General features: G+C 40.3%; 1 protein-coding gene and 1 long non-coding RNA gene across 4 annotated transcripts in view; one reads left to right on the top strand and one right to left on the bottom strand.

Annotated features, from left to right (window-relative positions):
- The window catches only part of LOC147139899 (uncharacterized), a 32,167-nt gene that overhangs the window by 8,021 nt on the left and 7,944 nt on the right, over positions 1-16,202 (top strand). The window lies entirely within an intron of this gene.
- Positions 1-16,202, bottom strand: part of LOC147139900 (cartilage acidic protein 1-like) — a 28,919-nt gene that overhangs the window by 10,781 nt on the left and 1,936 nt on the right. For both annotated transcript variants that reach the window (XM_086044648.1, XM_086044649.1), the window contains exons 2-8: positions 13,420-13,607; positions 11,769-11,965; positions 10,283-10,419; positions 6,394-6,550; positions 4,461-4,595; positions 3,513-3,655; positions 122-258 (exon numbers count right to left, since the gene is read on the bottom strand). In XM_086044648.1, coding sequence (XP_085900774.1) covers positions 122-258; positions 3,513-3,655; positions 4,461-4,595; positions 6,394-6,550; positions 10,283-10,419; positions 11,769-11,965; positions 13,420-13,601 — 1,088 coding nt within the window. In that variant the 5' untranslated portion in view covers positions 13,602-13,607. The remainder of the gene's footprint in view (positions 1-121; positions 259-3,512; positions 3,656-4,460; positions 4,596-6,393; positions 6,551-10,282; positions 10,420-11,768; positions 11,966-13,419; positions 13,608-16,202) is intronic.

The raw sequence follows: 16,202 nt of genomic DNA, 5'->3' as shown, positions 1-16,202 counted from the left end.
TTCTATGCATCTGTGCTTCTGCACAGATGAAGTGACTTCAGCTCATCATGTACAGTAGTTGTTAGCTAAGCATACATTCTGTGATGTTTACAGAATGTCTGTGGTACCACCGACGGCTTACCTAAACAGTCTGTTGGCTGACGGCCCCCTGTAAGCGATGTTGTTGAAGAAGACCTCCAGCTCATTGTCGTTGTCAAAGTCGGCAGCAATAACGGTGCGGACCGGGGATGGCATAGAAAACTTCTGTGAGGCTATGTCCTGGGAAGAAAGTACCGATACAACAGGACAGAAAATCAAAAGAACAATATTACCAGTGAACTGATCTTTTTTTCTTTATAGCAAATTTCTTGCTTTAAAAGAGTTTGTTGCGATATCAGCTTTACGGCTTTGATCCTACAATGGCAATTATTTGAAATGGAAGTGTGCACTGAGCTTATTTCATAACCTTGAGTCCGCAAGGTTATGTTGCTCAGCAGACGACATTAATAATCTCCGTCTAGGCCTTGACTCAAACACTAATCTGTCAAATGATCACCCCCATCACTGTGAAGATTATTTTAAAGTGGACAGGTTGTACTCAGAGAAGTAAACTGTGTCTATCAAAAAAATAAATAAACTGCACAAAAAAAAAACCCTCATCAGTGTTTTTGGACGTGAAAGTAACAGATGTCTTCCTGCTTCACTGATGCAGTGATAAGTCGGGAAAGAATTATAGAACAGCCCTTCACTACCTCCAGTATTTACACCGTGTTTTAATTATAAGGCTCATAAAGCTGCCGGGGGGGTTGACCTTCTTGCTTTTTGAGGTGAAGGAGAGGCAATGGTCGACGGAGGCCATGAAGTGGGGGGAGAGAGTGGGGGCTTTGGGCATTCAGGTAGATGGATGATGGATGACAAAGACCCACTTTATACCTCCAATGCACAGAAGGAAAGATTTGCAGCAATGCCATGTGTATGATGGTAAAGATATGTATCCATACATTTAACTTGTTTCTTTCTAACTGGAAACACAAAGAAAAACAGTTGTTGTTGTTTTTTTCTAGTTTACTTTTAAATTCCCATTGAAAGTAATATAAGCATGAACTGCGTATCATTAAAGTCCCTTTGGGGTCTTCACTGAGTCATCATGAAAATGTACTCGAATGGTGAAAGACTCCAAGGTCTTAGTATGAGTGGCCAAACAATTGAACACAAACAAGCACAAGGATAAGCACAAGGTCTTAGAATATTAGACAGTCAGAAATCCCAAATATAGTTGTTGCTTGCTAACTGTCTCATGTTGCTATGTGAAGGTCCGCCATGGACTCATTGAATGCGAACATTCCAATCGCGTGTGGCTATTTTTCAAAAAAGTAATTCCCAAAACAGGCAACATGAGAGAAATCATTTTCACATTGTTTTCCATCTGACTGCTATAAGGCAATCATGGACTCATCTGCGCAGAGCATTGCTTAAGACATGGTACCCATTTATGTTACAAAAGCAGTGGTTTATCAATGTCGGAAACTTTTGACCTGAGGTATACACTTCCAAAACAATTCATTCAAATCAGAAGTTAATTTTTGTTGTTTTGAAAATGAACTCAGCTTTCCAAAAATTGTGATCAGCCATAGTTTAATTCCTGATTTAACAAGGGGGCAATTACGTTTTCACCCAAGGCCATGGAGTTTAGAATTTTTTTTTACCTTTTAATAGATAAAAAAAAAGTCACCATTTAAAAACTGAATTTTACGTTTCCTCTGGTTGTCTTTGTCTGGGAAAGAAACTGGGGGGAAACTATGTTATAAGCATGTGTGTGCGTGTGCATGTTTGTGTGTTCAAACTATTGCAAAGAAAAGCGCAGTAATAGATTTTAATTAAAGCCCAAAGAGCCCTAATCTGCACTTTCCACTGCGGTGGCAAGCTGCTGTTTCAGCCCAATTTAATTAGCGGTTTACTGGAGTGATACAACAGCTTCATTATGCAAGCCAAAGGTCAGCACAGCATGCAGGAATGTCAGCCCGGGTGGGAACGAGCCATCTTAAATTTGTTGTGGGCTCCTGATTTAACAAGCTTTGTACGAGGAAAAAGAAGAAGAAAAAAAAAAAAGAAAAAGATTAGACATCTTATCCAATTTGTCTTGTGTGAGTGTGTTTATGACAACATGTATAAATGTGTGTGTTTGTGTCATGCTGATGGAACTATCTTCAGGCTATGGGTCGCACATTAACCCCTTCTTTGACCCCCATAAAGATGTCTCCGTTGACATTTATCTCCTCCATAAAGGATGGCGACTGCCTCCACCAATTCAAACACAGTCAAGCTTATCTCAGCCAGCGCCATCTTGTGCATAGCATACGCACATAGCTGATCATGTCTTGAACAGATATCGATAGAATGGTCAACTATTCACACCCTCTGTCTGCATCGTAAAGGTGCGTTCACTTGACATTGATTCTGGCAGAAGAACAATAGCTTACATCAGCACCTTAGATCGATTATTTGCAACGACTGCATTTGATCAATCCAAAACAATTACTCAGCATCCTTAAGTAATTATGTCAATATCAACATGCTCTTAAAATTCTACTTTGGTAACTTTTGAATCATTTTGGAGGGTCTGTTGTATGTGTGTGGGTTACAAAGAAAGTTGTTACCTAATATTTTGAGCATGGTATTTGACATCTCAGCCAAACTGCCTGAGACGTTACTGGTTGAAACAACTGCTGGAAAACAGGCATGAGCATTCAAATAATGGAAGCTTCAAAGTCTTAAATAATTCATTCCCGGATGCCATTTTAAGTAACGGAAATAGAAATATCATCATTATTTGTACATTTTATGAGCTTGGAGGTGTTTGACTTTTGAGGTCCCACTGTTTTTATTTTCTTCCCCTTTCCTTGGTGAATCATTGATGTGCATGGATTTAACCATGGGCCAACATTAGATTCTGACGGTATGATAACCGTGAGCAAAATTATTGCTGTGTCACGATATTAAAATTACAGCTCTAAAATCACCTTTTTTGAAATATTTGGGTAAATAAAACTAAATAAAATAAGAATATTTGGTACAGAAGAAACGTGTACTATGTTAAGTTTAAATCAATAAATACATAACATTTTTCTTCTGTTTTAATTCTTCGTTATAAGTCACAGTGTACCATCACTGTTGACCCATTTTTTAGAACAGACCTAAGGCCTGCTCATGTTGTACTTGGGGCTAACAAGTACCCACTGACACCATTTTTTAGGACAATGCACATTAATCAGAGCAAAAAAGACATCGGTGTTTGCGGTTTCTCTTTCGTCTTTCTCCCTCCTCCCCCTCCTCTCGTAAATGCTCACACCTCCCCTCTCTGCTTATATTGTGTTCTGCTTTGACATCCCCTCAAAAAAACAAAAAAAGGGCTCATTACCGGCGACGGCCAGTATTGAAACCTTGACTTTTTAAAACCACAGTAAACCATCAAACCGGTAACCGTCACATGCCGCCATATAATACAGACGTATACGCAGAAAGTATGATCTCACCTTGAACCTCTGCTTACGGTTGTTAAGTTGCATGTAAAGACGGTGAGGTCCATTCCAGTTGCCGTAAACGATGTCCGTCTTTCCATCGCGGTTAAAGTCTGCAAGGGCTACACCTCTGCCATGCTGCATGGGGTCCTCCACCCCTAACAAGACATGTACACATTGATACAGTAGTGTGCCAATCTGTCTTAAGACAGTATTCCAATTACAAGAACTGGGTCAGACTGGTACAAATACAAATATGTTCATTCTGATGTCCTGGGAAGAACATATTTGTTCCACCCATACGGACACAACATTGTGGAATGATTACGCTAAGTATACTGAAAATCCAATAGTCAGTTTTCCTGCCCGACATTTCCAAACCATATTTTACCCTCATCGTTCAAAAATTTGAAAAAAAATATAAATAAATTCTTGGGATTAAATGGCTGGACTGTGAAAAGACAAGTAAATCCGTCAATGGCAGTGAATGAGTTAAGATACCGTCCCTACAAAATATAAAGTCATCTTTTATACTCCTTCAATGAATCTGTGAGACTGTTTACTTACCTTGGCGCGTGCTGCCGTTTTGGTTAGTAACTGTTTTCAATATTGCTCAGCAGTTAACTATTTAATGATGTCTTTGAAGTGAGGTGTTTACAGTCACTACAAGTTTTTGTGGTGAAATGTATTACTGGAGACACAAGAACAATTCACACAAGTTTCTCAAATATGAAACCAACGGCGCACAAAAAAAAATTACTTTTCAATGTTAGAGACAACATCGTATAGCCATCAGTTCGCTTAACATTATTTGCATATTAATAACATTTGGGATTTTCCTAAGAATGAAGCAGGAGGGATTTTGACACCTTCATTTATTTATTTGGTGAAAAAAAAACCTCCCAACAGACAAGTTATTATTCCAAGTCTGTCAGAATCTTTAAACCGTTACTTTCTTCTTACCAGCCTGCTGCGCCACGTCAGTAAAAGTTCCATCTCCGTTGTTTCGGAACAGGAAGTTGGGTCCGTACTCGTTGTCACAAAACACATCAGAGTAGCTCTGGCTCACGATGGGCCCCACGACCACACCTCGGCCTCCTGCGCGGATAATTGTAAGAGATGAAGACCAAATAAACAGCAGCTCTTAAACACTGATGAGTCCAAACATGCTGACAGTCGTTTGCCGCTTCGGGACGTATTCAAGAGCAGAGCAGTATTTCCCAGTGACATTAGTGAGGTGACTACGCTGCCATTTTGATACACAACTTCCCTGACGTGTACCCTCACGAAAACAGTGTGATGAAAAGGCCATCTTGCGTACTGTATATCACTCACAACTGTTTTGGCACAGCTCCTGCAGCCCGCTTTTGATGACATCTTGCTTGTAAAAATGAATGTGATGAAGATTGATTTGTCAACACACCATCGCAGGAAACTTACTTGGATGAATTTTAAGGACTTTTCAATGACGGCCTAAAACGAAGCACGGTTTAACTCCCGAGGGTGTCGCTTATCAAAGACAGAAATCACAGGCAAAATGGTCCACGTTGTCATTTATTGTGCTGTCTTTGCAACAAAGCAAGTATCCATCACACGCTTTTTTGTCCTGGCAGATGTGAGCTGTTTGTTCCGGTGAGAGGGGAGTGAGTTAGAGGTTGTGATATAAAGAAATCGTTTCAAGGGTAAGCGCTTCCCTTTAAAAGGCACGTACAGCAGCATGCGTTTTTTGCTAGCCAAATTGAAAAAAAAAAAAACGTATTATTATTATTAGAGCTCCACTGAAATGGGAAAAAAAACTATTACCAGAATGAAATAATATTTTTCGAGAAATATAGTTGAATGAGTACCTTAATTAACATGAACTCATCAACTAACAGCAACTTTAATAATATACATCAGTTAATAGCCCCTATTGAGTACTGACATGCAAGCATTAAAGAAGCTGAGGACATTAAAACCTTCAATTCCATTGCTAATAATAACAGCTGAGCCAACCAAAGCACATAAAAATCCAATATTAAATTTGAGCTTGAGTTTTTTTGGAGATGTCATCTTTTACAATGAATTAGCGTTTTAGTCGATCGCTGTGCAATCTGTGTTTACATTCTGGGGTACGACTTAATTTGTTTTTTTATGTGTTGTTTTTGCTGTTCCACTTTCACTTTAACTTTTGGGGGTTTTGCTTTAACTACTGGTACAGTTTCACATTACAGTAATTTCAATATTCTGGAAACATTTGTTTGGGGTTTTGCTTTAACTACTGGTACAGTTTCACATTACAGTAATTTCAATATTCTGGAAACATTTGATATTCGTGGAAAACGCATTTGTGGAACAAATAAAGACCTCCTGCTATTGACATCATCTGGAGTTGAGCAATCAAACAACCTTTGCCGTCTTTTGCAGGAATATATATATATAAGATATATATTATGCTTCCTGTTGTCCCATCTGACATGTTTTATATGACTGACTGTTTGTAATTGGACTGGCTAAAGGAGTTGGACATAAAATACAGAGCAGAGTGAAGTGCTAAGGTGCCAGCTGTAGTGATAGATGTCGTCTCAGCTCGTACGTGTCGCCCTTCGTCTCTCGTGACTTTGACTGGAGTAAACAGCTGACGAAGAGCCGACTGACATTGTCCTCCTCTTCCTTCTCTACTACAATTAATCACAACACCGTAGTTTTTTTTTCTTCCCACCTGGCACCACTTCAACTCTCTCATCCTTTCTTGCTCCAATATTTTAGACTCTATGGGTACAACAAGTACATGCTCCTCTGCACACGTCTGTGTAAATCACACCATTGCTGCTATGGTGCTGGATGATCCTTAAAGACTTTATTACACACACCCGCACACGGGGGCAAACACACACTCAAATACACGTTCACCCACCAGTGAACTTGTTGACTCCTGCCTGCTCGGCCACATTCGAGAGTGCGATGACGCCTTGAGAAAGGTCACTCGCCGCTTCGTCCATTTCTAAAAGCGCATGTGGGCCCACGGTACCACTGGCATAGTTTGCTATGTAGATGGCATAACGGCCCGTGCCCTGCAGAGGAAAAACATGTTTACGTTTGGTAAAATTGCTCAAATAGTTACAGCTAACATGTCAGCCAATGATACCAAAAATATTGTATCATCAACTGTGCTAGAACTAATAGTGATGTATGCCTGCTTGATGCTAAATATAACGACTTACAGCATTTTACTGTGACAGTCAACAACCCAATAAAAAAAAATGACCTCGGACCCATTTTTGGGTCCATCCATATTTTTGGGAAGGGTTGCTCTTGAGGATTTATTGTCTGTCTCTAGATGTTTCTTGCCAGCCCCCTACCAGTGACAAAGACAAAGCAATTTTGTGATATCATAGGGCTGAAAAACGTCCATTTCTTTAACATCTCAGACCAAAAACAATTTCCTGTTTGTGCTCAACCTTAACAATTTTCATTTGTTTTCTTCAAGGAAGCAGTCCAAACAAAAAGTTCATTGAAAGGCGAATGTGTGCAACTTTTGACCCTATCTATTGAGCATACAATACTTTGAGCTCAATTTAAGCCTTGAAAATCCAATGTCACTAATGTCCATTCGAAAGAGAGAGCAAATCAAAACTCTTTTATGTAAAAATAAAACTGAGTCAAACATTCCACCTCTGTCATTTAACTAAACGGACGATCAATATTCTATAGTCTAACTTTTGACCTTGTTTGAGTTGTTGCCATAGCCACGTTTACATCGAGCGGCACAATTGCGCTTACCACAGTATATCACTATTTGAAATGTGCTCCCATTTTGTTCATGATCGATGTGTCTTTAAAACATGTCCCCAAAAATAATTTTGACTTCCTAACAGATACGCTGAAACAGCAAACCCAGACATTTGAAAATGGGTCTCAAACAAAAAGACCCAAACTGTCAAAAAAAAAAAAAAGACACATTTCTCATTTCCATGGAGACAGTGATGACGGTCGTCTGTGAAAATGGCGAACATGCTCAATGCGTATTGAACTGAACAAACTTTACTGTTCGGTTAAAACAAATCTCCTGTCTTGCCATTACTTTCAGCTGCAGACAGTTTTATCTCTTCAGCCTGCCCTGCAGTTTGTTCAGCCAATCGGCTTCCAGTTTTAACCTGTGTGCAACCCAGCTGCATCTTGTCTTGGTAACTGCAGCATCAGAAAAATACCATATCGCAAATTTTCTTTGAGGATGTGACAAAACCAGTCAGCTTAAAAGTTTGGATTCCTTCTCTAAACCCTAAACCAGAAGAATAATAAAAAAAAAACACATTTTTAATCAAACCCCTTTACCAGTTTCCTTGCTTTTACCCTCTTCCCCCACCTCCCTTTTGAGATTAATTTCACACTCCATTATCATTCAGAGCCCCTGCAGACACAAACGGAACCACATTAATAGACCACACGCTTGATTCCAATGAGTTTTCCCACCAGGCCGAAACATATTTCAGTCAATGAGAACGCATGCATACGAGAAAACACACTCACAGTTTTGCCATTTGTGTCGAACCTAAATGGTATTTGTCCAGGATACGAAAAGCAAATGAGTCTGCTTGATGTAGCGATTTTTTTTTTTTCTTAGTGTCATCAATTGTCACATCGCCGCCTGCTGAGGTGGGAGGAGTTCGCTACACTCAAATCATGCACACAGACACGCACACGCGCATACACACACACACACACACACACACACACACACGCCCTTACAGCGTGAAAAATGAGACTGAACCGCAATGAAAGCCCTGAAGACCTCTGGCAGTTACTTAACAAACCTAAAAGTCAATGATTTTTCAATAAGTCTTTGCCCAAGGCTAATTTCTGTCAGAGCAATTGCCAGTGTGATGGGTGTGACATGCAGCTGTGCAAAGTGCATGTTAGTGGCTTATATGCCTGCATGGCTCCTATATCAGACTCCCTTGAAAAAGCTCAATAGGCGATGACACCATATTGACAAAATCTGTTTTAATTGTGTAATCTGTCTATGTTTTACAAATGAGATGATACAACTGTATACCTTCATAAATGGTTAGAGTTAGTATATCGTTAGACGGTTTCAGCGTTAGTAATAGTTACTAGGTTGACATCACATCTTTGTGTAGTAACTGTAAATTGCTTTCAACATCATTTAGCAGCAAAAGTTTTATTAAGTTTATGAAATATCTATGATGAGGAGCTAGAATTTGTAACTGGGTCTGCTACTTGTTGCTAACCTGTACCATATTTATCGGACCATTAGGTGCACTGGTTTATTAGGCGCAATGTCAATGAATGGGTCTAGTTTATTACATTTTCACACATACGGCGCATCGGGTTATAAGGGGCATTATTTTTGTGAAGCATTGTCTGTTAAATATTTTATTTTAATTATACCGTATGTTTATTTGATAGATGTAGCGCATTAGCGCTATTATGCTAGGTTCAAACTGGGTAGGCACGAAGTCGGATAGCCGATTGCAAGGCGTACTGACTGTCGATTTTAGAGAAAATGAAAGGATTTTAAGTGCGACTTTAGGTCCGAAAAAATACAGTAAATCGACATTGTCAAATTCTTAACTTTGGCCCAGTAAAAAAAAATGCAAATTCTAACAATGCTAAGAGATAGAATGCTAGAATGCTAGCACCCTAAGGCCTAGGGCGCTAGTATTCTATCTCATCTAGGGCCTAGGCGAATCCATGGGAACATCTTGTGCCTCAACAGACATAAGCTAAAGTGCTTAAGCTTACAGAGGTAGAGCAAAACCTAGCATACAACACAATCAAACAATATGCGTATAAATAGTGCTACAGGAGATGACTACGGATCACGCCTTGAAGTCTGCTACTGAGTCAAAAGGCTATTTAGACTGGATAAACTGCTAATGCTATGTGTCAGGTACCATTTGTGATGAGAATGGATAAAATGCTAATATCTAACCTTTGGTATGCTGGCATATTGCATGATAGCAACATGAGTACATAAAGCGCTAGGCAGATAAATATGTGGGCTATCTAATGATTTGCAAGAGTTTGCAAAGTGATAACTGTTAACTGTCTAAGCAATTTATACATCCTAAAATGTAAAGTGGTACCTAATAGTTTCTTTAGGTGCAAACAAGGCAACTTGCATGCAACAGTCACCAACTACTCAACATTGCCACATCTTTTGTTGTCTGTTTGAATATAATTTAATGAATGCATGTTGCCCATCGGCCTCTTGGAACCGCCACGGAAGAACACACACCGCGCCTTTTGGCTGGCTCTTAAAGTATTACGCCATTATACGTAGATATCTTTCCAATCGGAGTGGCAGACGCACAACCCATCAGTGCTCAGTGAGATGGGACTGCAGGTTGGAAGAAAAAAAAAAAAACTATTGCGAGCCCAACTGTCCTCTCCTGACTATTAGCTTCTTTATCCCTAGATTGGAAGTTGGCGTGCGATAAGAGACAAAGAAGGAGTCCGTCAGAGAAAGTAAAAGAGGCGGAAAAGAAATGAAAAAGGGTCGGAATGGAAAAAGAGAAAATGATACTGGGCAAAGAGCAGTCATCACTCATCCCCTCGTACGATGTTCTATAAAACAAACGAGCCTCGGCCTCTGTAATTACACTGCTTGGCGATGGACAGAGGGAAGAAAATGGCCCAACATTCTCCCCAAATGAAGTGTCATAGCACAAGCTGAGGAGGGAGGCGCAGGCAGGGCATGAATTATCACTGGTAAACAAACAGTGGCAACCGTGCATGTACGCAGACGACACGTGAATGTAATTTCTTGTGTGTGTGTTTACCTTTCTGTCCACACAGGCCACGGAGCGTCCAGCCATACGATTAGCCACGTCCCTATGTTCGTTAATGTCATCATTCAGCAGATCCTCAAATCGGCCATTTCGGAACTTGAACAGTTTGTCGGTATATGTCGCACGTCCTGAACACAAATTCAAAGATTGTCAAAACAGAAAATAGGTATCCATCCATCATTTTCTGTACCGCGTATCTTCACTAGCAGAGCCTGCTTGACCATTATGCAATAGGGGCAAATGCTCAGGGGGACACAAAATCGGGGGAAAAAATTCACGCTCAACGTAATTATTGTACTCTATAGTCAAACTAGTTATTAACTTTTAAAACAGAAAAACTGCCATAAATTTGTTTGTAAAGCAGTTTGCAATGTGTGAGGTAGCTGGAGTACCTTAAAGCGGAAGTCAACCCAAACCTACTTATTTGAAACACGACATTCGGAATAATTTTGAGTTTGTGGAATATAAATTAAGCAGCAAAATGCACTCGTTTTTAGCAATCTCTGGGGGCGGCCATTTTGTCTTGTGTCGACTGAAAATGACATCACAGCTGCTCACAACGACCAATCACGGCTCAGATTCAGAAAAAAGGTCAGCCGTGATTGGTCGTTGTGCGCATTTGTCATTTTCAGTCGCCAGAAGACAAAATGGCCGCCCCCAGAGATGGCTAAAAATGAGTGCATTTTGCTGCTTGACTTATATTTCACAAACTCAAAATTCATCAGGATGCCGTGTTTCAACTAGTGGGCCTGCTGGGAACATATTCTTGAAAAAAATATGTTTGGGTTGACTTCCGCTTTAAAACCCACACCAGCACAGGAAGTCCAGAGCTGAGATTCAAACTCTGAACCTCAAAACTGTGAGGCAGAGATGCCACCCACTCGTGACCATGCATCTCTTATAAATTCATTGTTGTTTAATTAAAAGATAAGCTTTGGGCTTAATTGCAGCTTTGACTCAACTGGATGATGCACATTTCATTACATCGTGGCTGTCAATTAATATTTTCAATTGGAACTCTGAACCTCAAAACTGTGGGGCAGACTTGCTAACCACGACGCCTATTCACATCTCTGTCCAAAAATTTGAGCACATTCCAATGTTTTTTTTCATTGACTTAACTTTTCACATTTGTGATTTATGTTGCTTCTCTATTGTTGCAGTGAATGGTTAAAATTATCTTTCGAATTACAATTGGTATGCCTGAGTAAACCGCAGAAGTTCAGAAGAAGTATTGACTTTTTGCACAACGTAATTTGTTTTCCAATAAAGGTCTTTAAAACTGAGAAAATGCTTATTGTTTTTTTTGTATACAATAGAAACATGCAACAATAAATATATTGTTAAAAAGCTGAAGCAAGCACGCTGTAGGTCATCAATTGACAAACACTCAACGCGGCAAAACTTTTCTGACACATGACTGGAACTACTTCTGGGAGGGTATTTTTCTCATTCGAGTGTGTAAAAGTACTTTTACCAGAAAAGGCGTTATTGGTGTTGAGTACGTAAATCTCTTCCCGTCCGTCTCCATCTATGTCACACGCTGTTACCCCGATAGCGTTGCCTTGGCGGTCTCTCAGGGCGTAGAACGGGGAGCTGCGATTGTCCACGGCAATATTGATGAGTCTCCTTCTCTGCTTATCGTATTTCAGCACCAGGTTAGGACCGTTGTAACTGCCAACATGGACGCAGTGAAATACAGTATGTCGCATCATACATACGTGTTGTTTTGTTCTTAGTATATGGGTGTTTTAGAGCCTCTAAATAAATCACTTGGAACTGTCACTGATTTAGTTAGAGAGAAATTATGCAAATTTGCCTTTTTAATTGCTTGTAGATTCAAGATATTTATCATTGCACAGTAAAAATAGTAGTACTGAACAATGAAATACCTACTTTGCTAGTCTCCACTTATACAAAAATATAAAAGACAAAAACAAAGTACATGGAGTTGGGTCCACAGAGTGCCTGCCCAACTATCAAATATGAAATTAAACAACTTTTTTCATTTTCATGTTAATGCGATGTCTGTAACGCGGAAACACCATCCAGGTAAAAATAAATAAAATGAAAAAAATTGAGATGAGTGTTTTTCACAGGACAGTGACGATATGAACAAAACAACACACTAAATAACTACTGTATGAATTGTAGCATATCGTCAAGCTAATAACATAACTGCCTAACTAAATATATATATATATATATATTTTATTTTTTTTGCCAAACTCAGATTTTTGCAGAAAACGACTCTCCATAGTCCCATTAAGATGTTGTAAACATGCCTATCTCAAAAGAGAAAAGATGATTTAGGCAGTTATATTATTCGTGTGATATGAAGTATAGCGTCCATGGGTGAAAATGTTTTTGTTGTCTTAATGTGCAGTTAATTATTATTCCCAAAGTCAGGGCTCCACTTCAAGTAGAAGCCGCCTGTCTCGTTCAACCTCCTAGCTTCGCTTCCTATCTTTATTAAGACATTTGGGAACTATTTTAAATTGTAAAAGAAAAAAAAAAATCTCCTTAAGATGAAATTTCCCAAAGAAGAGTTGATCAATATTTTAAAGTGACTAAATGATGTTCCTTATCTCATAAAAGGTCGATGAAACGGAATGAATATTTGAGTAAAACTCTCAACTTTGCCACTGAAGGTCATTATGTCAATAGTGTCATATAAATGAAGGCTGTGATGATGTTCTTATAATGCGACGCCCTCTCTCTCAGAATCGCTGCTGAATGGGACGTCTTTGCAGAAAAGACATTTATGAGACGCGGCCATTTGCATCCATCTATCTACAGCCTGTGAGGGATTCATTGCCGCTTCATTGGTTAGAAGCAAGCTTGCCAAAGCATCTCCATCAGTGGTGCTCTGTCCAATCTCATCCATTATCATCACATGAGTGAGCTCTAAGTCTTTTTAAGTCTTTTGCCTTTGTCTTCAACCTTTAGCTCAGAAAATGAAGTGCACCTCCAATCCACACTTCGATAGCTATCACTCACAAGTTCAATCATCTGTTCAAATTTGTGTAATGGATGAAATTAAACAATGTTGGCGCCACTGTGAGAGAAGCATTAAGGCTGGAATCGTTTCACAAAGTACCCCCACTAATTTTCACCGTCTCACTTACCCTGCAACAAACACCTCCAGGTCTCCGCCCCCGTCCACATCGGTGACGGCCACGCCGTAGTTGAGTTGGGTGGGGTTGTTGTCGTAGTCGGGAGGAAGCATGGCCTTGGTTATGGCTGAGAACATCGGCTCTGAACGCTGGGTCGAGCAAAGTGCAGGCAGGAATACAGCGAACAACAACATTTTGACCTGAAGAGAGGAACAGGCTTAAGTTAACAATAATGCCATTGTTTTAATGACAGTACATTTCAGTTTCAGTTGGACAGATAAATTAGCAGGATTGTGCTAAAAGTTTGTAGAGTGGTGGCGCATGGGTCAAGAACCCATTATGTTTCGCTGAAGACCTGGTTAAGGGTGTGGATACAAGAATTTGATGGTTGTGTCCTAATTGAGGGGCTGCATCTGAATGCTGATGAAAAAAGGCGGCCGCAATTTGAGAGCTCTTTCAAATGCTGCCTATACATGCGCAAATGCTATTATGTTTTGCTCACTTGAAAAACGAAATACTGCATGCTAAACGTGGTCCCTTAAAATGTAAAATATGTTCAAATATGAATTGTTGTATAGCCACTATATATATGGAAGGTCATATTAATCCATTGATTGATTAATTGATTGTTGAGAATTTGTTCAACCGCGTGGAGTTGCATAACTGTCAAATGAGGTAAATTGGAGTGCAGTGCTTGAGTGCAACCAGCTGAGCTGCTGTCGATTTAGTCTCAACTAGTTTGCTGTCTAAAGAAGACATCATGACACCTTCTGTAGGAAGTTCAGTTATAGCCATGGCTGCTACGCTATGTCACAACTTCTTTAGGTGCCATTATTCTGATCTATAGAATGCTGGCATTAAAACTGAAGCTCTTACCATTAAAACTACCATGTAAAAAAATGTCAGGAGGTAAAAAATATATTGGTTCATACATTGTTGATTTATCAAGGAAATGTTGTCAAATGTTAATCCCGAATTAGCCACCGAGCATCTTAACAAAAGAGTACGGCTTGGGAATACCTGTATGTAACATCACAAAGAAATCTTCAGGCTCGGTTGGACCGTCCATTTTAGCATTGTTTGGCTCTACTTTCTGAGGTGGCGCTGAAGGTGTTGCTGGTGTAGGCTTCGCCCTGTACACAGCTACTGTGTTTTCACTGCGTTAGCAACAATTACGTCAATGGGCCAAACCATCCCAACGCTACTATTGGCGCTGGCACTTAGCATGCTAACAACAGCTGGACAAACCAACACAACAACAGTGCTGTTGAGTGACACTGTCATTGTAGCATTGGGACAACCTCAAGTCTAATGTTAGCCTAAGACTTTTGTACAGTGCTATGCGAGACGTGACCAAAAAACAAGACGGTGGAAGACACATTCATGACTCAGTGCCAATTTGCTAGCTGCTTATGTCAGTGTTGGCTGCAACATCTCACCATTATTGAGCTCTAATGTTCACTTCTCCCACTCTGTGCTCGTTTACGTCAACGTGTAGTGGAGCTACAAAGTTCCTTCCTCTAAAATGACTTATGCTAGTGCTATCTCCATGTGCTCATTATGAACACCGACATATTTCTCTCAGCGGTTCGAGCAAATGAGAATCTCACAATAACAGTAAATCGTGTGTTTCCAAACGACAACACGCGGGCCCGTGTTGCTAATTCTCCAAGCCTATTATTGTGAGTCGAGCGGTGGCACATTTTTGGCCGAGCGTTTTTGCTGCGCTCAGACATAAAGATGAAGATATAGCACTGCACTCAGACGCATTCTGCAGTCTTAGAAAGTGAACAACCCATCACGTGAAGACAGGCTGAGGAATTGCAGGACAGAAAATCCATACTGGGAGCAGCATCTCAGCCCGAGGGCGAGTGAGAACGCAGGGGAAACTGATGTGACCCGACGCATCAAACCTAAGGTGTTGCTTCCCAAGGGATGCTGGCCACCTCTAAATTGGGAAGACGTCATGGGATAATAGGACACAGTGAGGTATAAGAGTCCTATTAGTGGTCACCAGATAAAAGGAGAGCAAAGAGGACTTGATCCAATTGGCTTGTAAAGTTCATGCAGGTAAAAAAGAAAAATAAAACAGTTGGGAGAGACAAAACATCCTTGGGGGCAAGAGTGGAAAACAGAAGGTCACCTCCTTAAAGTTGAAATAAAACACACATCAACATTGCAGCAAAACACACACATACACACACACTAAGTGGCGTTTACAAGCTGACAACTTCATTTGCCCGGCCTGCGGATTTATGCAGGCAGCCTTCGTCATCGCCCCATGGCTGCTTTACTGCTGCATCTTCCGCCCTCGACGCTAGCATGCAGCCACCCTGTGATTGATGCCTCTTTAACATCTCGCTCAACAATTCAATTTAAGATAAAAAACCACATTGTACTTTGAGTAATACTCTCAAAAGCCCATTGGCCGTGAGAGGAAGCACCTCCGCTGACAACCGCAGAAATATCGCAGGGGCCGACAATGCCCAGCCGTCTTTATCCTTCGCTAGTGGCTGTGTAGCCTGTACCTGTTAACAAGTTCATTAACAAAAATGTAGGTTCCAGATAAGGCAAGTTTACCACCATTAGACCAGAAGGTGATAACAAATGAGGGGTTCGGTTTGAAACCATTGAGGGGCATTTTACCATCAGGCTATCAAGAGGAGGTGTGAATTAATAGTGACACCTGAGGAGCAACAGGGTAAGCTAATGTTAGCATGTGTGTTTGAATTTGTCATTTCTTGCAACAAGGTCTCAAGTGGCGAATGAGCCACAGGGGTTGGTAACCCATGTTA

This window comes from Filicampus tigris, chromosome 11 (assembly GCF_054856515.1).
Source record: "Filicampus tigris isolate MCC_2025a chromosome 11, RoL_Ftig_1.0, whole genome shotgun sequence".
NCBI lineage: Eukaryota > Metazoa > Chordata > Actinopteri > Syngnathiformes > Syngnathidae > Filicampus > Filicampus tigris.
This window is presented reverse-complemented; position numbering and strand designations above follow the sequence as displayed.